Genomic DNA, 25,875 nt, shown 5'->3' with positions numbered 1-25,875 from the left:
TAGCGCTGTGTGTGTGTGTGTGTGTGTGTGTGTGTGTGTGTGTGTGTGTGTGTGTGTGTGTGTGTGTGTGTGTGTGTGTGTGTGTGTGTGTGTGTGTGTGTGTGTGTGTGTGTGTGTGTGTGTGTGTGTGTGTGTGTGTGTGTGTGTGTGTGTGTGTGTGTGTGTGTGTGTGTGTGTGTGTGTGTGTGTGTGTGTGTCCACTTTTGTGCTGAATCATGCTGAAACTTTGATCATGGAGCTGCAGTATCGTCCACTCAGCAGCCAGAGGACAAGCTACTATTTACACACACACACACACACACACACACACACACACACACACACGGCTGTACTCTCATCCGCTAGTATCGGTGGTGTAACTACAGTATCGTGTGTTTAATCTGTTCCAGCTGTCAGCTGCTTGAAAGGCTTTCTGTCCGAGTGAGCAACCTGGCTTTTGATCGTTTTTGGACAAGGTGGAATGACTTTGCTGCTCGACAAAACTGTAATCTACGCGCTGAAATAGATGAAATGTCCAGACCATTATGTAGCCAAGCACTGAAAGAGTACAAAATAGTTCAGGTGAGAGATGAAAGTCCGTTTCAGGATTGTATTAATATCTTCAAGTCCATTGGCTGCATTTTGCATAGTGTTGTATTGAGAACTCAACTCATAGTTGAAATATCAGTGGTGCAACTATACTTGTATTGTGATACTTGCTGTACTGTACGTTTTTATTGTTAGTGCTCAGTGTGAATGGGCCTGTAGGCTGCTCAACAGGGCCACGTTAGGTCACCCAGCGGTATTGCAGCTGTTCATACCCCAAACAGACAGACCTACATAGGGACACACAAAGCAGCCATTGGAGCGGTGAGCACCGCTCAAAAGCTATAACCGCAATTAATGTCTCTAAAATGTAGTGTTGTAACATAACATCTCATTCAGTCAGTGTGATGAAAGCCAGCTGAGGAAACAGATGCTCAATCAACCTTTAATAATAATCCACCCCCCCCCCCTCCCCTGTTTCCTTCTTATATCCTCCTCTTCCCCTCAGCCATGTTTCCTTTTCTCTCTCTCTCTCTCTCTCTCTCTCTCTCTCTCTCTCTCTCTCTCTCTCTCTCTCTCTCTCTCTCTCTCTCTCTCTCTCTCTCTCTCTCTCTCTCTCTCTCTCTCTCTCTCTCTGTGTCTGTCTCTTCTCACTTGTGTTGTGGATCATTGGTATTCGGAGGGGATCTGAGGACTTTTAAATCCCCCTCTGCTCTTGTCTCCCTCACTCTCTGTCCCTCACCCATTGGTCCATGCCAAATTCTTCCACTGGGTGCACCTTATACTCTCTCTCTCTCTCTCTCTCTCTCTCTCTCTCTCTCTCTCTCTCTCTCTCTCTCGCCTCTCCAACTTGTCTTATTGCTCATGAGCTAAGTGGGCATTCGTGCAAAACATGTCTGTAGAGTCCGTATGGTGTTAATGAGCTGGGCAGAGTGTGCCCAGTGTTGCAGACAGTGGTCCAGGATGTTAGCAAGAAGTCTGAAGATGGTGGGAGAGAAGTCATGCATATAACTGACCAGGAGGAAACTGTCTCGTCCCATCCATTGTAGGAAAGAGAAAAAACAAAAAACATACACGGAACAAACTAAGTTGTCTCAGAGACTGAGAGAATGAAGGAGAAAGAGCAAATTGATGGGCAGAATGCAGTGTTAATTGTGTCGACTAAAATACTATGGTTTTTCAGAAGACTAAATGGGACTAAGACTAAATGGTGCGTTATTCAAAAGACTAAGACTAAATAAAAAATATTCTGAAAAAAATTACACTGGCAGAATGCAGACGTACAGTATATAGATGGTGTACATACAGTACCACAGACCAGCTCAGTGGCCTTGTGGTTAGAGTGTCCGCCCTGAGACTGGGAGGTCTGGGTTCGATCCCTGGCCGGGTCAATCCAAAGACTCTGAAAAGTGCCTCCCTGCTTGGCACTCAGCATCAAGGGTTGGATTGGGGCTGAAGTCCCTGCGACATACTAGCGTTATGCCCATCAGGGGGTGTACTTGTACATCATGTCCACCCCAGGGGGTGTACTTGTACATCATGTCCCCAGGGGGTGTACTTGTACATCATGTCCCCAGGGGGTGTACTTGTACATCATGTCCCCAGGGGGTGTACTTGTACATCATGTCCAGTACACCTGGAGGACTGGAACATCAAGGTACATCAAGCTTCCTCACGCTACAGAAAAACGGAGAAACTCTACGATGAATGGAATGAATAATGTGTGAATCAGTTGACGTAGATGATGATGATTAAGAGAAAAGTAGCATAAAGTCATCAACGGTGTGGTTTGGGCTTTGTTGCTAACTTATTGGCTCACTGGAAACTAAAGTAAGCCTCTTCCACAAGTGTCATCAATGCAAGGACAACATGAACTGAAAGACTGGGGAGGTGGTTGAGGGACTGGGGGAGGGGGGGGGGGGGGTGGTTGAGGGACTGAAGGAGGGGGGAGGGGGAGGGTGAAAGGAAGGGAGAGTGAGTGAGAGCGAGAGAGAGAGAGAGGGAGGATGCAAATGGGGGAGGATTGTTTCACCATTGGGTGGGTGGAGCTGTTTGGCATGTCTTGTCATAGAGAGCGCCATGTGCCAGACGTCTGAAAAGATTGTGCGAGTGAATACTAAGTGTGTCCTTTTGTTTTGCGTAAATGTGAGTTAAGTGTGTGTGTGTGTGTGTGTGTGTGTGTGTGTCTGGCGGGATGGGCGGAGTTATTGAAAAGGCCCGGGGATGATGACTCAAAAGTATAAATCAAGAAAAATAATTTAAATGGCTGTGTTTTCCTTTTGTTTTCCACACATACTCCAACGCTACTCTTTTGTCTCTAACAACATACCATCTCCTCTGTGTGTGGTTGTAATCTAGCACCCTACTCTCTAAATACAGTATAGCTATCGTGTGTGTGTGTGTGTGTGTGTGTGTGTGTGTGTGTGTGTGTGTGTGTGTGTGTGTGTGTGTGTGTGTGTGTGTGTGTGTGTGTGTGTGTGTGTGTGTGTGTGTGTGTGTGTGTGTGTGTGTGTGTGTGTGTGTGTGGTGGGCGGGGGGGGGGGGGGACATGCTGTGTGTGTGTCCGTGCAGAGGACAATGCCGTCTGTTTGTCCGTATTCAGACCGTGAAATCGCTTTATCCGTGCTAACGCTCAGTCTCTGCATCGCCGGGCAATTACACTGCACACTGTGTGTGTGTGTGTGTGTGTGTGTGTGTGTGTGTGTGTGTGACGGTATTGGCGGCACCGAGGAATAGACAGTGGCTCAGTAACTATGAGTTACTGTAGGCTACCATTGTGTGTCCATTTCTGAATTCTTCTGTGTAGCCATAATGGAGGCCAGTCTCTGTGAGCCATAATGGAGGCCAGTCTCTGGCTCAATAATGGAGGCCAGTCTCTGTGAGCCATAATGGAGGCCAGTCTCTGGCTGCACTTGACACCCTTCGAACTCTGCGTTTGATATACGTTGTTGTTTCTCTATCAACGTTACATCATTGTCTCATTCAACAGGTCTCTCCTTCCTCCTGGGAAGGGGGGGTTGGGGACTAACCCCCCATGTCTCCCGCCTCGATTCCTCTGTTCTTATAGACTAGGTTTATTAGGCTTCTGAAGTTTTCGTTTTTATCAAAGTTTTTTTTTTGCTTTCGCCTTTTATTTTATATTTTTAAGTGGTGCAAACCACTTCCTTAAGTGATTATGTGTGGCTGGCTGGGTAGGTAGGTATGAGCACGAAAACAGCATGGTTGTTTTTCACCACCTGTGCGCAACCTAACACACGCACATATTAACTGTATATATGATGATTTCAGGTGTGCCACTACAGTACAGTAGAGGGTACAGTAGAGGGACCCCCACATGGTAACTCTGTCATTTCTCAACCGTTTCGGACGCGGGGCGGCTTGCCGGAATCGGGCCGGCACCCTGGGTGCGTTCCTGTGGGTCTGGACCTCCCCCCCGGGGACCCCCACACGGAGTTGCACCACTTACTTCACATGGGTGTGATTTTTTTAATATAGGGACAGACAGTAGGCTGACAGGAAATGGGGAGAGAGATTGGGGAGTGACATGTAGTAAAGGCCGTCGGGATCGGGAGTCGAACCCACGGCACACTGCCAGACTCGGGCTACCGGCCAAGGTGCCTGGACCGCTGAGCCACGGCCCAGGCCATCAAAGTTTCTTTTAACATTTTCAAATCACATACAGTAACATAAATGAGTATTTTAGCCCTCCCACCCACCCGGGGTTCCCGCTCCGAAAGAGCCTCAACGCTGGTATCTCGTAGCATTAACAAAAGCTACGATTAAACATAAATACAAAGTACATGAAAATATACATATTCATGTTCAAAAAAGGTTATGTATACACAGTAGAACATGCAACGATAAAAACACATTGCAGTAGGGTCAGTATTTGGAGTTATTAAGGATTGTGTTGTCAGCAGCGGTCACACTCTGTTTAAAAAGGTTGGCAAATGGTGTAAAACTTCAAAGCGTGCTTCTGAAGTTTCAATAATGATTTTAGTGTTTCCTCCCGAAGTGTGGGTACTAGTACTCTCTAAGGCTGTCCCCAAACATTCAAGGTTCGAATGTTCGCTCGTTAGGGTTGGCACTCGAATCTTAATTAATGTGCTTGAACCATTCGTTTTTTTTTTTATTATTATTATTTATATATATATATATTAAAACAAAAATATTATTTTTTTCCTTTTTTATTTACTCGAAAATATATCTTGGCGAGAATGCGATATGAGCATGTAAAAAAAAGTAGGTTTCTAGTGCATTCCTGTCAGAAGTTATGCTTTTTTAAAGAAATGTCTCCTTGTTCTTCTGTCCCTCTCCAAAGTCTCCCGTGCACAACTGCACATTAATTTGCTGATTGGCCTACAGCTGAGGTGATTGACCTTTCTCACCTTGTTCTGTGAGAACAAAAGAGTTCCATTGAATGGAATGTCTGACGCGTCTCACTCACTCACTCACACACACACACACACACACACACCAGCATGATCGCTGATAGAGGGAACCGTTCTTAGCAGCCATAATATATTAGCATATGCTCTCTAGCATCACATAGCCTATTGCTAAAAAGAAGTGAACTCTGATCATTGTTAAGCAAAACGGTCACGGTGACAGAGGTTCTGCTTTTGCCCTGTGCCCACTTCAATGCGCTTCTACACAGGTGGAACAAATGAACGAGTGACAGCTAACGAGCAAACTATACGCTGTCGTCTGCCAGCAAGCTCGCAGATCAGCTGTTTTCGCGGAGCCGCTTGACTGTGTGTGTGTGTGTGTGTGTGTGTGTGTGTGTGTGTGTTGGGAGAGACGAGAGAGATTGATAAAGAGCAGGGGAGACGCGCTGCGCTCTGATCGAGACATCTCAAAGGTTATTTTTTAAATTAATTAGAAACAAATGGTCCGGATGTTCGCTCGAAAATTCCTGCCGAAGTTCGAGTCCTAAAAAAAGGGCTAGGGTACAGCCTTAGTACTCTCACACATATAGGCCTATATTTTTCCTTTAATCCCTATTTGATATTTCTCTATTGATGTGACTCAACCTGTCTTCTTTGGTCCATTTTATTTTCTGGCTATATTGTGTGTTTTTTTCTTTTAAGGGATGTTGAGCTGTCACTCCATCTTATGCATGCTTTATTTACATGGAAGGAATAGACAGAGGTGTGTGTGTGTGTGTGTGTGTGTGTGTGTGTGTGTGTGTGTGTGTGTGTGTGTGTGTGGAAAAGAAGCTCTCTGGTGTTTTGATGATGTGCTCATCATGCAAGGCATCCTGGGAATTTGTGGCTGTTCCTTTGATCTTGGATACGTCTGCCTTTTTTATGTTCCTCGTTCACATCTGACAGAAGGATGTCTCTTTTGATCTTGTGTGTGTGTGTGTGTGAGAGAGAGGGAGAGGGGAAATGTGTACAGTTGCATACTTACACATAATATTACAAATGAGCTCTGTAATTTGGTTGCATATGGGGTAGACATGTGACAATTTAAAATACAGATAAACTATGCAATTCTGAATAAATCTGCCTTTTAGGCTTTGTAAACAAAACCTGCACAGGCCAGATATGAAAAGTATATAAAGAGGCCCAGACGGTTAGCTCAACCGTCTGGGCACCTAGGCTGCCGGACGGCGTGTCGCGGGTTCGACTCCCGAGCCCGACGGCCCTTGCCGTGTGTCACTCCCCATCTCTCTCCTCCTTTCCTGTCTAATTACTGTACCCTATCAATATAGGCAAAAAAAGAAAAAAATCTTAAAAAAAAAATGTTTTGCCCTAATTCTACAAGCTCTCAACGTGTTACCAATTACCATGCAATTTGTAATGAGCTTGCGGATCTGCTATTTATTTGTAAATGTTTGAAAATGTATGATCATGTTGGAAACGATTGTATGAGAAAATAATTATGATTTGGCGATTATTATGTACAATAATTGGCAATTATGTAATCATTGTGATCTCGCCCTCACCTGTGTCTGTATGTTATCCTCACTAGCTTTTCTCTCTCTCTCTGACAACAGAATGATTGATTGATTTGCCCTGGAACACATCTGTGGCACCTTAGCTTGTATCCACTTTAATCATTATTTTAAACTTTAGCGATTTTTGAAAAATCATGAAAATGTTGCACAAATCTTTGGATATAGATTCTTGCACAGCAAACGTTTTTAACTCATCTTTGCTTCCGTGGGGTCCCTGGAACTACACGTTTTCAGATGGGGGGGGGGGTCGACGGCCAATTACATAAACATTTTGGGGTCCCTGACATGAAATCGTTTGAGAACCACTGACATAGAAACATAGGTTTTTCAGAAAATACTTTTTATTTTATTTTATTTTATTTTAAATGAATCAGCCTCAGATCTAAATGGGTTAATCAAAAGATCTGCAATGTGCGGGAGCGTGTGGGCGGAAACAGCGCGCTAGAACAGTAATCCCTGAGTAGATCTGAACGGTTGTACAAGGACAACACAACTCTTCCTGTGATAATCCATCATAGCATAGCGTAGCGTAGCCCAGCGACCTCGGGGGTCCACGCAGTGTTTTCTCCCACCTTCATCATGCTATAGAGCCACAGACCTCCATCCCCCAGGGAGGAAGTGATGACATCATGGGTAGGGAATCCCTCCAGCAGCTGTCCTCAATGACATCACTGTTTTGTGTGTGTGTGTGTGTGTGTGTGTGTGTGTGTGTGTGTGTGTGTGTGTGTGTGTGTGTGTGTGTGTGTGTGTGTGTGTGTGTGTGTGTGTGTGTGTGTGTGTGTGTGTGTGTGTGTGTGTGTGTGTGTGTGTGTGTGTGTGTGTGTGTGTGTGTGTGTGTGTGTGTGTGTGTGTGTGTGTGTGTGTGTGTGTGTGTGTGTGTGTGTGTGTGTGTGTGTGTGTGTGTGTGTTGAAACGGTTGTATTAAGAGCATGGCCACATTTCCAGGCATTCAATCCTTTGTCCTTGTACTGTGGTGAGAACCAGCAGATGACACATGTTTCTTGTTAGAGACGACAAAGAGGCAAACAAGTGAGACAAATGGAAAGGGAGAGCATCAGTCACACAGATAGAGAGACAGACAGACCGTGAGATGTGGGGACAGACAGACAGTGAGATGAGTAATCCTGGTCTCTAAACTGCCTCCCCCTGGCCAGCCGGGGCGCCTGATGGAGGGGAAAGGAACAGGTTGGAATAACGTGTTCCTTCCACGCGCTACGTCCAACCAGGGAAACTCCCCCCCCCTGTCAGGTGTAAAGGAGCGACTTGGACACTCATGCATGAAGGAAGCATGTCCGTTGCTCTCCCCAGGTTGGCGGAGGGTGTGTAGAGCCCAGGATCACATTAGATAATTGACACAGGGGTGAAAAATGGGTTACAAAATCGTGGGATAAAAATTATTTAAAAAAAGAAAGTGAGATGAGGAGACAAACGGGTACTGCAGGTGGACAAGTTGGCGAGGGAGAGGGTGACGTAGGGAGAGGGTGACGTAGGGAGAGGGTAACGTAGGGAGACACAAAGCGGGACAGTTGCATGGACTGAGAGTGAGACAGGCACACCACATAGTATATTCTGGAGGGTAGAATTGTAATGATGGAGTTGTAAGGGTCGTCCATCTTTGCACATTCCCTGTTCAGTTAAGAAGTGAGACCAGGACTAAAAGACAGGGGGGGACACAGAAAATGAAGAGTTGGTAGTGGAGGAGAAGGTTTCATGGTGTGTTGGTTAGCTAGATGCTACTGTAGCTACACTGTGAACAAGAGAGAGAGAGAGAGAGAGAAGGGGGTTCCAGGTGGTCCCCAGTTAAATGATGGCGAGTTGGTAACCAAATGGACCCTTATTAGATCTTTATCTCTTGAGAGTGTAACATTAAACCAAATGGATTTGGTTTTGTGATTGGACCATTTGGTTTCATTTAAACTCAAGAATTACATTATCTGCTTTACTTCATTCAAAGTCTAGACAATTAGATAATGTAGAAGAATGGTTATTTTGATCGTTTCCCTGTTGTCTCCCCTATGGTACCACACCAGCAATAGAGCATGGAATTGTGGACAAAATCTTATGCAACGACCAAATATTTAAAGGTTTGGTTCTGAGAGGCTATATCTCATCAAAAATGGTGGTCCGTGGCTCAAAAGCCAAATACATAATGGCCCTTGATATGAAAAGGGTTGAAAACCACTGGTAGACAGACAGTGTAGATGCAAGGGAGGAGAGCAAATCCATGTCTATAAGTGATGAATCAGTACGCACGCACGCACACACGCACGCACGCACGCACGCACACACGCACGCACGCACACTGCTGTCCATCTGTTTCACAGTCGACTCTCTTTCCTTCTTTTCAACAGTTTAACAGACTGATATTCCTCACGTCATCCTTTTCCTTTCTCTCCTTGCGTGTCTCTAACGCAGCTGTAGATTTTTTTTTCTCTCTCTCTCTCCTTACTTAACCATCCTCCTCTTCTTTATATTGCTCCTAGAAGACTCCTGACTCCCCCTTGGAGGTGCTGCAATGATTCGTGACTCATCTAAATGCGCTTGTTCAACTCACGCCTCACGCACATATACATACACGCATACACACCTCCTCCTGTCTCTGAGGACAGTGTTGTTGCAGCAAATGGAACCTGGGGAGAGGAAGTGACCTCAACGAGGAATGCCAGTATAACGTACTGTACAGTAGTCCCCAGGCGCTGTTGGAACCTGGTACAGTGAGGGAGACGCAGTGAGAGATGGATGGAGAGAGAGGGAGAGTGAGGCAAACTGTCGAAGTTAATATACAGCCTAAAGCAGTGGTTCTCAGAGTGGGGTCCGGCGGGGACCCCCAGGGGGTCCTTGAGGGGGTTCCAAGCAGGGTGTCCCCAGCCTAAGGACTGGTAACTCTGAGGCCCCTTTTCCACCAAAATAACTTTCTAGAAAGAAGGTTCTAGAACTGGTTCCGTTCCAGATTCTTGGAACCTTTGGTGTTTTCACGGAACCAACGTCCATTTTTGTGGTTCTAGTTCCGAACCAACTTTTAGGGTTCAGAACCAATTCATTTTCAGTGGAAACACTCTGAACTGGTTTGGGTCCGGTGTAAAAAAGGCAAAGAGTTTGCAAATGGAACCATGCAGTGTACGGAACGGTGCGGAACGGTCCCAGTTTTACTACGCTGATGCGTAGTAAAACTGCGGGTCTCAAAAATAAAGGTTTTAAGAACCACTGACTGGCCTCAAGGAAGGATGGGAGGAATGCCAGTATAATATCCAGTAGAACATTCCCCTGGGGGCCTCCTGGAAATCAGCACGGGAGGAGTGAAGAGAGAAGGAACGGAGAGCGAGAAAGAGGAGAGGAAGAAAGAAAGAAAGAGAGGGAGAAGCTTGGAGAAGTGCCAGTGCAGCACTCTGTCTCCTCCTGCTTTATTCTCCCTGCGCTGCAAGTCCTGAGTGTTAATTTAACGACTGCAGGGATATACAGAACGAGGGAAGGAAGGAGACCATTAGGAGGTAGAGACCTGAGGAAGGAGGGAGTGACTGAGGGAGGAATGCTATTGTAGTGGTGCTGCTCGTAGACATATAAAGGTAGACGCGTCTTACGGCTCTGGGGTGTGGGTCAAAATTGAAGGCACAATTTTCCCAAGATTCCTTGCAAAGCAAAGCTTTCACCAAGGACAGCGCTTGTACTTTTAGAGTTATAAGACTTTGGAAAGCCTACTTTGAACGGAGGCCGTGTGAATGGGAGCCGTGTGCAAAGATTGAACTAATTGTGATATTGATTTGAAAGTTATATCCCCCCGCCCTATAGGACCAGCACAAGAGAGCGAGAGAGAGAGAGAGAGAGGGAGAGAGAGAGGGAGGGAGAGAGAGAGGGAGAGGGAGAGGGAGAGGGAGAGGGAGAGAGAGGGAGATGGTGAGAGTGCAGAGGTGATGACAAGGGGGAGGATTTGGAAAGAAGGAAATAAAGAAAGCATGAGAAAGACGTCGGACTACTAGGGGGAGGACGTGGAGGATGGAGGAATGTCAGTGTAGTGTTTCTCCTGGGAGGACTGCATGGGGAGCCAACACCATCTCAGTGTAGTGTTTCTCCTGGGAGGACTGCATGGGGAGCCAACACCAGACATGTGGGGAGGAGAGGATACAGCAGAAGGGAGGAACGGGGGAGATAAGGAGGAGAGGAATGTAATGGACGCCTGCATGGTTCCCCTTGTTGGGGAAAAGAGAGATGGAATCATGTATGGTATCTACTAGAGACCTGCGGATGGCTGATTTAGCCACAGTTGCCGCGCGTAACCGCGGTTGGCGGATGGTGTGGTTAATATACATAGGATGATATGATATAATGAATGCGGTTGGATAACGGGTGAGTTGGGTTATGAGTTATGCCCTCATATATTTCCATTGTGGTGTCCCAAGCCAGTAGAGACCTGCGGTATTGGCGGATGGTGTGGTTAATATAATTAGGATGATGTGGTTGGATAGCGGGCGGATAATGCGGTTGCGGGCGACACAAAACTCCATCCGCAGGTCTCTAGTATCTACCGATCTGACTTAGATCGGTAGATAGATAGACGGGATCGCTGGACAGAGAGGCTACAGTAGGAAAGAAGGATGAGAGACTGTGAAAATGAGGAAGGCCGGTATAATACTTGAAAGAAATGGTGCCGGGTGGAGTGTTGAAGATACTATTGTAATTAAATGACATGCACTGTTTAAAGCACTTTAAACACAATAGGACAATGACCATTCATTTCACACCTAGTGTCATCGCGACGCATTGTGAGCTTGTACTGTATATCGACTATTTACAAAATGGCCGAAATGTGCACAGGGCTGAAGTGGGTAATGCATCGTAATATTTTTGGAGTAAAGTACAATATTTGCCCCCTGAAATGTAGTGGAGTAGAAGTAAAAGTATTGGAAATTGGTCCAGTACAAATACCTCAAAATTGTCCTTTAAGTACAGTACTTAAAGTAAATGTAAACATGTAAATGTTAATTTACACCACTGGGGAGATGTAGGAAGGTAGAGACATGTTTGTTCATGGCTGTGTGCGTAAAGAACTAGAGACATGTTTGTTCATGGCTGTGTGCGTAAAGAACTAGAGACATGTTTGTTCATGGCTGTGTGCGTAAAGAACTAGAGACATGTTTGTTCATGGCTGTGTGCGTAAAGAACTAGAGACATGTTTGTTCATGGCTGTGTGCGTAAAGAACTAGAGACATGTTTGTTCATGGCTGTGTGCGTAAAGAACTAGAGACATGTTTGTTCATGGCTGTGCGTAAAGAACTAGAGACATGTTTGTTCATGGCTGTGTGCGTAAAGAACTAGAGACATGTTTGTTCATGGCTGTGTGCGTAAAGAACTAGAGACATGTTTGTTCATGGCTGTGTGCGTAAAGAACTAGAGACATGTTTGTTCATGGCTGTGTGCGTAAAGAACTAGAGACATGTTTGTTCATGGCTGTGTGCGTAAAGAACTAGAGACATGTTTGTTCATGGCTGTGTGCGTAAAGAACTAGAGACATGTTTGTTCATGGCTGTGTGCGTAAAGAACTACAGCAAGACAAACATTTTGTGAACACTCCTCTTGGTATATACTGCATTTTTAATCGACACGCCAGGAGGCATGTGTGTGCTGTGCTTCCCGCTGTGCACGTATTCCCTATACTTGTGAGGACCAAGCATACTAGGAGAATGTGAGAAATAGACATTCCGTGAGGACCATTTTCACAAGAGAAATGGTGGTTTTATGATTTATATAAAAATATTTTATATGTAGGTTTATTTGGGTTTTAATTAGGATACAAATTGGAGTTTGGGTCAGGAATTGGGATTCGGCATCTGCTATTTGTCGGCTATTTTTCAGCAATGTATGGCAATTGGCATCCTACGTTTTTTTTCATGTCCTCACAAGGTGTGTGTGTGTGTGTGTGTGTGTGTGTGTGTGTGTGTGTGTGTGTGTGTGTGTGTGTGTGTGTGTGTGTGTGTGTGTGTGTGTGTGTGTGTGTGTGTGTGTGTGTGTGTGTGTGTGTGTGTGTGTGTGTGTGTGTGTGTGTGTGTGTGTGTGTGTGTGTGTGTGTGTGTGTGTGTGTGTGTGTGTGTGTGTGTGTACAGTTTTGCCTAGTTTAGTTCCTCTGGTGTGTGTACATGGCGTCACAGTTCTCGCAGGCAGCCTGTGTTTTATCAGCTCTGCTTCATTTATTAGACTAACAAAGGGAGGATTCTGCAGAGATTACTGTTCATTACACACGTGCACACAGTGCAGTGTTTATTACATGCACACACTGTTCATTACTCACACCACGCACACACATTCTACAGTGGTTTTTGGTCGCCTGCGTCATATGCCGTTGTTGGTAATTGCTATAGTGTTCCACTGCTATTACACTGTACTGTTTTACAACACTGAATATCCAAGTATTCTATTTAAGTATAGTCTGTCTGTCTCTCTCACCCTCTTTTATCCCTCTGTCTTTGATTATACTCTTGTGGGACAGACAAGAGACCCAGAGAAAGATGGATATTAAACATGGACTGAGATACATTGTTATAAAAATGAGCGTGCGTGCACGCGTGTGTGCATGCGTGCGGGCGCGTGTGTGTGTGTGTTCCTGCCCACAGCAATGTGTGGCAGCAGGGGTATTTTAATCTGTCCTGTCTGTTAGCGAAAATAACTATGAATGGATAAGCAGATATTCATGAAACTTTATTATTATTTATCGTTTCCATATTTACAGTGCAACGGAAACAATAGACAATAGACTATACAAAAACACTGACGGGGCAGGATATCACCCCCAGACAGAAGTCCGTAGAGCAGACAACAAACGAGTCAGGTGCCTAGCTTCCACTCCATCGAGACCAGGCATAGACAGAGAGTGCAGATGACCCATTAAAAAAAAAAAAAAAATCATTTTGAAAGAATGTTTTCAATATTATAACAAAAACACAGAAATATTTTTCCTTTTCTTGGGAGAAGAAGGAAACATCTCCTCCCTTGCGTCTGGTGATTACTTTAGGCGGATTTCGATTGCATCTTTAGCCCAGCACAGCACAGCACACGCCCAGCCCGACACAGCACCGCACCGCATCAAAATATCTACCGTTTCCAGTACACTTGAAATAATGTATCCTCTCGCACTACCACTACCAAAAACAAACAATGGCACTATTACTCATCGTGTTTCTCCGGAACAGAGAGATGTACAGCAGGGTTTAGGCCTCTTGGTGCACGTCTTGTTGTCTCATCTTACACTTTCTAGAATAAATCATCTCTTGTCGGGTAGAAACCTCATACACAACGGTTGCTTTTTAGGATTCAAATTCACATGCAAGAAGCAAAAGTAGCAGATCTACAAGCTCGAAGCACGTCGCTTCTGCTACTTTGGAAGCTTTTGTTGTGTGATGCTGTAGTATGATTGATCAAGTAGGGCATTCATTTACAAAAACGAGAATGACTCGGTCATAACTGCCAGGTGCAAGAAGCTCTTGTAGCTTTTTTCCCCCGTTCGTTTCCGACGTTCTTTTGTTGGTTCACTCACCGTGTTGTGTTATGGCTTGTGCGGACGTTCAGAGTATGAGGTTTTTATGCCGTTCAGAGTGAGTTTTATGGGTAAGGTTACATTCCCACCTAATACTTCGGTAGACTCGATGCGAATGGGAGGAGAATTGGGACTTCTTGCATATTTAATTTGCTGCGGTTTGCCTTCACACTGTCATCCGCAGCTATTGGAAACGCAGCAGGGGGACCTTTATCTCCGCACGCAGCCACGCACTGTTCTTTTGGGCATGGAAGGAACGGCGCTGAGCGCACTGATACAACAGACAGCGCAAAATGTTTACAAGTTTATCGAGATGAAAGTCCCCAGTCCCCACACAGTGACAGCACTCCATGTTTACTGCACGCACAGACAGACAGACAGAATATTCTGTAGTGTAGGCTATAATACACTGCAGTGTTTTTATGTGTTTCCTATTGATTAATGTACTCGTCCTAATTTCAATCAGGGCTTCAGTCTCCTCATTCGACCACGTCTATCCACGGTAACGGGACATCTTTGCGCTGCGTAAAATATGCCTTCTCCGTCTCCAACTGTGTTCAGCTCCTCACCCGCCACATTGTTTGCTTAATTTCCTTTATTTACTGCGGATTGCATTCACACCTGCACCGAATCGTAATCAAGTGCGATTGGAAGCTCGGAGTAGAATGCGGTTCTTTGATACGCATTAGGATTCAAATGAGCCTTCACACCTGCCAAACGAAGTGCACTTTCTGACAATGTGCAGCAGGATTCGTTTTAATCGCAGCAAAGCTTTCTGGTGTGAATGTCACCTAAGTCTCTCATTGGCTTAGACTCGAGTCTTTATGGTGGTAGTAGAGGTAATAGCAAATGTAGTCCAGGCGCTTTTCAGGCACCTGGCAAAAAACGAGCACAAAAAATTAGAATATGGAGATCAGAGGTTTCTGCCCCGAAAACAACCAAATCTACTGTATAGTGCACTGTCCATGTTCCTTAACGGTTCCTCCCAGCTACGGGTCACCAGGTGTGGAGTTCACAGGACTACACAAGGACACTGCTGCTGTCACACAGATACTCTTCCTGCCTGGACAGGTACGTACGTAACACCCCCCCCCCCCCCCACCACACACACACACACACACACACACACACACACACACACACACACACTGTCTGTCACTGACGATGCTTATAAGAACGGCCAGGCATAGTGAGAATAGTGACTAATGCTATTAGACAATAGAGCGCAAAAGTCCTGACTCATCCCCTGGTTTGCGGAATTAATGTCTCCATGGAGAATAATCAATCAATCCATCAATACTTAATTTCCTACCCAGGGAGATCCATATCACAGTATAATAATGATAAAAATAACTAATTTTATTTGTATTGCACTTTTCATTCACAGGGAATCTCAGAGTGCTACATGGTTAATTAAAACATATAATCAATCACAGAAGGTAAAAACAGGGTTATCAAAAAATCTAAATAAAAAAACGACAACAATTTAACACGAGAAAGCCTTCCGAAACGGGAACGTTTTTCAGGCCTGTTTTAAAAGAGTCAATAGTCTGCGGCACTAGTCTCAAGTCCATGCATGGGGAGGCTGTTCCATAGGCGCGCCGCGGTGCTGCCGAGCAAAAGGCCCGGTCCCCCATGGTGCGCACAGTATAAAACACATACAGTAACAACAATTAGGGCATTAAGCAACTAGTCGACTAGTTTACTAAAAAGTTATTTTTTTTAATTTATTTTATTTTTTACATAATAGGTAGTTAAACAACTAGTCGACTAGTTGAAACTAGGCAACTAGTCAACTAGTAAAAATGACTAGAAGTGAATGCCCTAACAACAATAATAGTAATTAAAAGTAATAACATTGGCTCATCTTAAAATCGGCGGGATGATTTGTTTATTTTTCAAACGCAGTTCGATCTAAGATCCCCCTATGCCATAGGGGGATCTTAGATCGCCTCATACCCATAGGGCCTATGGGTTATTATAATACAAATTTAAAAAATACCCGAACCCCTGAAATTGGTGCCCTCTAGTGATATTGACGTCAGACTTTGGATCTCCATATATGGGCTTAATTGCGACCGCAGGTCGCATTTACTATGACATCGGGGATCTTCATCACTGATGATCTCACGTGATGTCACGAGACCTGGGCACCATATATGGGGCTTTCCCATCTATGGGGATTTTGTCTGAAAAAAAAAATCCAATAAAATACTAATCACAAAAAAAAATAACTACATTTCTAAATTCTATAAACAGAATCAAATGATTCACCAGGAGCCTGGATGGCTTTGTTCCAGGCTTGAAATATAAAATAAAATATTTTCGGAAATCTTTATGGGGAAAATGAATGGGGTTTCCATCTGTGACACCACAAAATAGCCGCCACTGATATGCTCTATACTATAGACGCTCTATAGAGTCTATAGAGCGTCGGGTCACGCCCCCTTTCTTGACGACAAGAGACCCGTTCATTTTCCTCAGACTTTTCAAAAAGTATTTATTTAAAGACGTTTACACTGCGGACAAAGCCAACTCGAGTTGTGACAAATCATGACAATAAACACAATGTTTTGGGCTGATCAAATAATTTGTAAGAAGAAAAACAAAACAAAAAGTGTTGTATCCTGCCTTTTTTTTCTTCTTTCTAATTATTTGATCAGCCCAAAATTGTATTGACTATTGATTATTGTCATGATTTGTCACAACTCGAGTTGGCTTTGTCCGCGGCGTAAACGTCTTTAAATAAATACTTTTTGAAAAGTCTACGGACGGGGTTTTAGGTTTTAGGTTTAGGCATAATTTCTGTGAGGTTAGGTTTATGCATAGTTTTAGTGAAGTTAAATGTTAGAAACACCAATGAAAGAGGGAGGAGTCCCGATTTGTGACACGTCTGTCCTGACTCTTCTTGGTCACAGGGCCGCCTGCTGTCGCTGCTCGACGACAACACCATCCACCTGTGGGAGCTGGTGGGCGGGCCTCCCCGAGAGGTGGGTGGAGTCAAGAGAGAGGGCGTGGTTTGTCTCCAGGAGGTGTGTGACTACATGCTGCCAGGGCGGCCGGGCATAGAGAGCTGCAGGTATGTGTGTGAGCGTCTGTCTGTTGCTCTCTCTCTCTCTCTCTCTCTCTCTCTGCTCTCTGCTCTCTGCTCTCTGCTCTCTCTCTGCTCTCTGCTCTCTCTCTCTCTCTCTCTCTCTCTCTCTCTGCTCTCTGCTCTCTGCTCTCTGCTCTCTGCTCTCTGCTCTCTCTCTCTCTCTCTCTCTCTCTCTGCTCTCTCTCTCTCTACCTCAGTGGTTCCCAAACAGTGGGTCAGGACCCATTTGTGGGTCGCAGACACATTTTTATGGGTCCATTATTTTTTTTTTTTTAATTATCATTTCAAAAACATTTTCATTCCCCAAAAAAGCAAAGGTTTTCCTGGATTAATAACATGATAATGATTAAATTAATTAAGTGATTTCTTGGAATAAATAAAATAAAATCTAAGAAATTCCATAAATTTGAAAAACAAATGTTTTAAGAAGTAGTGAAAATAGCTGATCTACAAGCGTGTAGATTTCACTAGTTTGGGTCCCGGGGAGACGGCACACTTCTCTTTTGGGTCACGGGCTAAAACGTTTGTCCCTCTGTTTACTGTCTATACCTCCTATAGGCCTCACTCACACCTGACACACTTGTGTCCTGTGTCTTCTGTGTGTCATGGCCGCCTCAATGCATTTCCAATGGGAGTTTGTGTTTTGTGTTTCATGACACAACCTTGTTGCATGGCTGTCTTCTATCCCCCCCCCCCCATGCAACACGGTTGTCTTCAAACCATGTGACTCCCATTGGAAATGCATTGAGGCGGCCATGACACACAGGACACACGTGTGTCTTGCGTGTGTCTTTAGGTGTGACCGTGTGAGTGAGGCCTGTTTACTGTCTACCTCCTATAGCGGTCGGCCCCTCTAGTCTGTTTACTCCTGTCACTCTGTTCTCTGTCTCTTTTCCTCAGTGGTGGAAGAAGTACTAGCTGGTTTTAAGTAAAGGCAGCAATACCATGAGGTAGAAATGTATAAAGGCCTGTATTTAAAATTCTACTTGTCTACAAGCGTGTAGATACATTTTGAGTAGTCAAAGCACAAAATAGCGTTTAACTGTATGTTTTGTAATGGCAATATAAATCCACAAAGTAACTTTAAAATAATTATATTGTATGAAAATATACAATATAATATTTGACATTACTCTGACATGTAATGGAGTAAATTATACTCAAGTAAAAGTACCTCACAACTGTACTTATAGGTACAGTACTTGAGTAAATATACTTGGCTACTACAGGTAGCCACCCACCTCATTGAGGGACCCTGGCTGTCACTCACTCCCTTTCTCCCAGTGGTGGAAACAGTACTTGTACTTGTACAGTACTTTTACTTAAGTAAAAGTATCAATTCTGCAATATGTAAATACTCTGTTACAAGTAGAAGTTCTGTAGTAAAAGTTCAGTATCAAAATGTACTTAAAGTACCAAAAGTAGAAAGTACTCTTTTTGCAGAATGTCTCATTTCAAGTTTTCAAGTGTATAAAAAAATCGAATGAAAATAGCAGATTTACAAGCTCACAATGCGTCGCATCGTGACACATTGTGAGCTTGTAGATTGGCTATTCTCAAATGGCCGAAATGTATACAGGGCTCAAGTGGTTAATTAATGCATGTTTTCTAATAATAATCCAAATCTACAAAAAGTAACTAAAGCAAATAAAGTTTTTCCAATAAATGTAGTGAAGGAAAAGTACAATATGTGCCTCTGAGATGTAGCGGAGCAGACGTAAAAGCACTGGGAATGGGAAATACTCAACTACAAATACCTCAAAATTGTACTTAGTAAGTGCACTTAGTTACTTTCCACCACTGCTTTCTCCTGCCTGTCCGTCCGTCCGTCCGTCTGTCTGTCTGTGTGTGTGTGTATGTGTGTGCGTGTGCGTGTGCGTGCGGCCGTGTGCCAGGTGTTCTTTCTCTGGATCAGTGTGAGTAGTGACGTCCACCGCTGCACACTCACTCCTGCTGTCTCCACACGCCTCTCACAGTATGTTTTAACAGCGGGCGACGGCCAGACGAATTTTCCGGAAGTGCATTATTTGTCAATGGGACCCGGCGGCAACTACCGGCGATAGCAGGCGATGGTCGAAAAGTGGGCGAAGGAATATCGGCTGAAAAGATGAAAATAATCTAGCCTTTGGGCGACAACGTCCGGCCATAGTGGGCGATAAGGCGATAGCAAATGACATTCAAGTGTCGCTCGCCGTTGTTCTCCCGCTGTTAAAACGCAACGTCAGTCTAACTCAACTCCATCATCCATTAAACAGCCTGAGTAAAGCAACGCTCACACTAAGCACGATAACTACCACAACTAGAACAAAGCCTGAGTAAAGCACCGCTCACACTAAGCACGATAACTACCACAACTAGAACAAAGCCTGAGTAAAGCACCGCTCACACTAAGCACGATAACTACCACAACTAGAACAAAGCCTGAGTAAAGCACCGCTCACACTAAGCACGATAACTACCACAACTAGAACAAAGCCTGAGTAAAGCACCGCTCACACTAAGCACGATAACTACCACAACTAGAACATATGTCTTTTTAAAGGAGCATTCAGTGATTTGGGTGATTTGGAGTAAAAAAACGTTCCGCCCTGGTAACAAGATGTGCACATGCATACGCTGCAGTGAGGGAAGTACCTGTACAATACTCACACCAAGGCCCGCCCCACTCGATCATGATTGGAGGAAGGCCCCTCTCATCCCGATTGGATGAAAGCTTTGCCACCCAAAGCCCAAACCGAAACTAGGGTTTTTTGACCCCAGGGGCTCACTGGGGACAGGGAGGAACTCCTTATATGGTCAGCACACTTTATAGTAGGGAGGATTATCCAAATATAAGTGATATTTGAATTAAGTGAAATCACTGAAAAGATGGAATGTGATTTGTTTCCCCCCCTAAAACATGATCAAGATTTTATTTATTTATTTTTTAAATTGTACAGAAAGTGTTAAAATTATGCTTTTATGTGGCCATATGGTGATGCACCTGAACTGAAGCCGCACCCACAGCTGTTAGATGATAGAGGGGGAGGGGTTAGGGGAGGGGATGATATTGTGATGTCACTATATCACTGTCATTTCGATTAGGCCTTTTGACTCAAAGGCTTTCAGCTTACAGGAGGAAGAAACCAAAAATACACAGGGAAGACATATTTGAATATTATAACCACACCTGGGGGTCTATTAGAGTAATGTTAACTCCATAGACACATGCCAAACTCCATCTTTAAAAACGGTTCTAACCAAAGTGGATGGTAGCGTCCTCCACACCGCAACTATTAACGACAACGATAGTCGCACTGCACGCAATTATCGCTTTGGAACACTTTCAGAACGACTTTTGTATGAATGATAGAAACATTGCCGGCCATTCAAGAAACTCTCAGGAGGACATCTGGCATGCCGTTGGTGTTATTCGCCATTGGAAAAGAACGAGGCGATTATGAGTAGCTAATTCTACAATAAATATTTTAATTTAAAAAAATTAGAATCGTGTGAGAATCGTGATCTCAATTCTTGTGGAGGAAAACCGAGATTCACATTTGAGCAAGAATTGTGCAGCACTCCCTCAGGTACAACTATCTTGCCTCCTTATAATTCATAATTAGAGTCAGATATTGGGAAGAAATCTTGTATCTCACATTACCCATATTTCAACTATTTTGATATTTTTTCCAAGTTAATGCCCTACTTCATCATACAAGTGTCGTACAAAGGTACTGAAAATAGCAGATCTACCAGCTCACAATACCTCATGATGTGAGCTATCGTGAGCTTGTAAATCACAGATTTTCACTATTTAAAAATGTTTTTACATTTTTTTATAATAATATATAATAATAGTATTATGAATATATATTAATTATTATTAATATAATAATATAAAGGAACGGTTTTGGACTAGCACCTGACCTATAACGCTATCCATATATCCTATTTGGATGTGTCTGTCTTTCAGCGCCACATAAATGGAGATCTCTCTCTATTTCTTGCCCTCTCGTGTGGGTGCTTACACAGGCTGCCCACACACAGCTAGACTGTTTGCAGAACATAATGGTTCATCAGTGTAGATGCTCACATTATCCTTATAGTTATAGTTATCGTGCTTGGGTGAACGGCTCTTTATACTTTTTTTTTCAACGCGAGTGTCACACCCCTAAAATAGCACATGTACAAGCTCACAGCGCCTTAATCTAAGCACAACACGTGAGCTTATAGATTGGCTATTTTCGGTGTACAAACTAAGTGTAAATCACCTTTTGCAGCTACACTACATTAACACATTATGTTGTGATTTGGTTTGCTGAATACTACAAAAGATTTCTGAATTGACTATAATTGACTATTCATACCCTGAAAAAGGCAACCTGCTTGCCGAAACGTTGGTTTATTAAAGTTTCTAGCATCGTGACTACGAGCTGTGCGTCCTCTTTTCAAAGTTTTATCTCCTGTGGTCAGCACCTCGCCACTACTGGCTCCTACCTTTCCGTTTGGTGAATTGACTATAATAACATCTGGACCCACCATCTTCTATACAAATGTATTCTTTTTGGACTGTTTCCAAACCAGTGCTCTTCTGGAAAGAAAGAAATATTTGTTTGGTTTGGTTTGATTTTTCTTTTCTTTTTTATATTAATTTGTGGACCTGGTCTACAAACGGTACAGGAACACCTTACCCCTTATGCCCAAACTTGTTTTTCGAAAAACATTTTAAAATAGTGAAAATAGCCGATCTACATCGACGGATTGTGAACTTGTAGATTGGCTATTTTCACAATTTCTAGTTTGTCAAGATGAGGCCCCTTGTGTACACAGTAAAACAAGTGTTCATTTAACTCTGGACCTGTAAGGAGCAGTCTGGGTTGTACTGTATTATAGTCACTAGAAGCTCGACCGACCATCTCGCTCTAGCGCCACAGAAAAGGAGGCAAAAATAGAAAAGGTGAGGCTTTCTTACCTTTATTTGTAGTTGTTACGTCCCCGCCAAAGAGGTCCAGGTGTTATTTTGTGCAAAAGTGCATTATTGGCTATTTCCCCTAATATAAGCCCTCAATGGGGGTTGGGTTTTTGTGCTAATTCGCTTATTTCCGTCAAAATGAGTATTAAAGTGTGCCACTTGGGATACTATTTACATTATGAAGAGATTTTTGAGTGATGGAAATAAGCAAATTAGCACAACACCCCAATGCCCCATTCCATTCAATGCAATTCAATTCATTGAGGGCTTATGGTAGGGGAAATAGCCAATAATGCGCTTTTGCACAAAATAACAACTGGACCTCTTTGGTGGGGACGTGACAACTACAAATAAAGGTAAATGTAATGACATTGCACCACTTCAGGAAGTCGCCAGCGGATGTATTGCGTAATAAGGCAGTGTTACTGTATGCTCACTGTACATGATGAAAGTACAGTAAGGCTGCAGAAAGCGGCTATTATCATAGGCAGAGTACTGAGGAAGATTTGTGTGTGTGTGAGGAGACCCCAGTCTAACGCTCCTCCGGACTCCATAGTGTTATCGTGTTTCGAAAACTAGACAACTAGAAATTAGCATTTAGGCCTATTGTTGAAATGTAGATGCTTTTTTTTTCGCGTGCATGTGGTTTTGTTTTTTATACTGTAGAATCTAGTGGAATCTTAATGTACCTATATGAAAAAATAATAAGAATTGCGTATGGTTGGATGCATTCGAAATATGGAATTTATGGAAATCCCCATGCAGTGGAATCCTAATGAACCTATGAAATAAGAACTGAGTATGGATGGAGAAATAAGAAATATTTATGCAAATCACTAGTGGAATGCTAATGAATATGTAGATTGAGTGGATTGCTTGATAACCAAGTTGTGAGTGGGCTGAAAAATGTACGTCTGTTTTGGAATTTGCAATTGAAATGACCAAAGGCATGAGCAAAGGAATGGCAAAAGTGACTCTGCCGAGTGTTGACGGGGATGCACACACTGATAAAACGAATATTTTTATGCAAATTTTGGACAAAAGTAGCACCAGCAAGATACAGTACACTGATGATGTGTCTGTCCTTTTCAATGTGCTATAGCTGGCTAGACATTGGTTACCATAAAACCATGAAACTGTTAACGCTTAGGCCGCCATTGCCGTAGATCTACGTCAATTAAAAGCAATTAACTGTTGTGCTCAGCGCCATTGCCGTTGATGTATGGCAATTGGTCTTTTAGAGTGCTTTTGATTGATCAAGTCTTAATACTACTCGCGTTACCATCTGGTTGCTAGCTGGTGTTGTCAATAACACTGGATCGCGCCATCTTGACCGTCATGCCCATACACACCCACTCTATCTGTTTCTTTCAATCGCCTGTATCTCCTATTCCTTGTCCCAGATGGCCTTTTTGGTCAAAACGAGGTTTATTCCACGGCCCAGAGCAGACACTGTGATCCTGCTGCATCATATTATAGCAGCACCCGTGGTAACATAAGATCATAACATCCGGTTTGGTTTATTGGCTCTTCAAAATAAGAGCTGAACAGGGAAAAGGTGAATTATATCAGTGTATCAATAAATGCTAGTGGCCTAAGCGTTAACCCAACAAATTATTGAGCTGTCGCTTTCCCAAACGCCCTTGCTTTGATCATGAGAGGAAAACTGCAGTCTTTGGAGATTTTGGGGATAGCCTATTTTCAGTTATTAGTTATTTCAGTCTTCCAGAAAACCATAACTATCTCAGATATTTCATAACCGCAATCGTTAACGCCCCAATCTGCAATTTCCTCAACTGGTTATCTGTATGGCTATCATAGTTTTACATATTGTGTTAAAGGTGTAGGGATACGGAAATGGTGGACATTTTATTTAGAAGTTTCAGCTTGAAACGCTGGCTCTGAAGTTTCTGAACCAATCAGAGCATCGCATCCCTCCAGGCTATGGGGTCTCAAAGTCTGTGACTTCCTGCACGTGAATTTCGTTTGTAAACAAAGTGACAGAGAGACTGGGGAAAAGCCAGCAGATTATTTCTAACCTATACACAACCTATATACATATATAGGCTAGCGTGATGAATGATGATTAAGTTTAAAACAAGTAATACACTGTTTGGATGTCATCTTGAATGAGATTAAAAACGGAGTAGTTATTTAATCAAAACCAGCTGTGGAGGAGGAGAATGAAGCATGGGAATCAAACTGGTGAGCTTCATTTTTATTGGCTTTTATTGATGTGTATCTCTACACATCATCACGCAGCAAGTTTTCGTTTTCAGGAAGTAATTAAAAATATATTTTTATGGACTTTTGATATAAAACACACAAATGAGAATTTGCCCATTTTTTTGGCATCCATTGTTCGGTATGCCCATATGATGACCACAGATATGGTCTTAAAGGTCTGAAAAACGTATTTTTCATGTCACTACACCTTTAAGTGTGTGGCGACTCATTTCACGCTGTGTCACAAATTACACATTAGGACTTGCCCCTTTTCAGTTGTGAGTTTTTCTTTTTCTTTAATCGACGCCTACGTTTGATTTCCCTTAACCTGTTCCTCCTCTTCCCCCTCCCCGCGTCTCTGTCATTCAGCAGATGTCACTTTTCAGTTCGCTCCATCTTACGGCCGGGCTACACCAGGCGATTTTGCGCGCGTGTGTATGCGTTTACTGCGCGCGTTTACTGCGCGCGTACAGTGCGTTTGGATAGGACCAATATATGTCAATGATACCAGCTACACCAGACGCACGGATACCGCGGGCCATCCTACGCGTGCTCTAAAATTAGGATCGGTTCTAATTTTTTTACGTGCGTATGCCCCCATGCGCGCGTATCTATATATCCTCCCGGAAGGTCCTGCGCGAATCTGCCGCACGCCACAGATCTGGTGTAGCCAGGGCATTTCGCACGCGTACTTTGTGCGCGCAGTGCGCTTACGTCAAACGCACACATGCCCGGTGTAGCTTGGCCGTTAATCGCTTTCTCATCGGCTCTTCTCCTCCGCAGAGAAATGACATGTCCGCGTCATTAGCGCTGTCACAATGATTACATAATCGCCCATCGCAATTATTTGATATAATCATCATTATTATTCTTGCATAATCGTCTGAATCGATTCAGCCGTTGAAAAAGGCTCATGCATTCTCAAAAACAGCTTGTGTGGATCTGCTTCTTCCGCTATATTTAAAACCATTATTCAGTGTAAAATGATTCAATATGGCCTGTTTTTTTGGCCATAGCACATTATGTATTTGGATTCTATTTTCATTGTATTTTTTGTTTTCTCTAAAAAAAGAGAGAGCTGATTTGTTCCAAAGCAGTGGTTTTCAACCAGTGATCCGTGGACCACCAGTGGTCCTTGAGGGAGGTTCCCAGGTGGTCCCCAGATAAATGATGAGAGTTGGTAACCCTTATATATCTTTAACTCTTGAGAGCGTAAAATGGTTTAATTTTACGCTCTCAAAAGTTAAACTATTGTTAAACATCTGCATTACTTAATTTACAAGAAGTCTACACACCATTGGAGAATGTAGAAGAAATGTCTGTTCTCTCCTACAGCTTGGAATTGTGGACAAAGTCTTATACAACGAATTAACAAATTATTCTATACTTTTCTGTCGAAGAGGCCAAATGTGATCAAATGGTCGTCCGTGGCTCAAATGCTGAATAAATAATGGGCCATGATATGAAAAAAAGGTTGAAAATCACTGTTCTAAAGTGTGTCCTGATGGTGGGCATTCATTCCATCTGCATCCGTTCATCATTCCATGGTTATTCCTCTCCTCCCTCTCCTCTCCAGCGCTACCCGAGTGACC

General features: G+C 43.5%; 1 protein-coding gene across 2 annotated transcripts in view; it reads left to right on the top strand.

The window, feature by feature from the left end:
* Nucleotides 1-25,875, top strand: part of llgl1 (LLGL scribble cell polarity complex component 1) — a 95,750-nt gene that overhangs the window by 17,404 nt on the left and 52,471 nt on the right. For both annotated transcript variants that reach the window (XM_079519683.1, XM_079519682.1), the window contains exons 3-4: nt 14,999-15,080; nt 16,928-17,088. In XM_079519683.1, coding sequence (XP_079375809.1) covers nt 14,999-15,080; nt 16,928-17,088 — 243 coding nt within the window. The remainder of the gene's footprint in view (nt 1-14,998; nt 15,081-16,927; nt 17,089-25,875) is intronic.

The sequence above is a fragment of the Electrona antarctica genome, assembly GCF_951216825.1.
Source record: "Electrona antarctica genome assembly, chromosome: 14".
Classification (NCBI taxonomy): Eukaryota; Metazoa; Chordata; class Actinopteri; order Myctophiformes; family Myctophidae; genus Electrona; species Electrona antarctica.
This window is presented reverse-complemented; position numbering and strand designations above follow the sequence as displayed.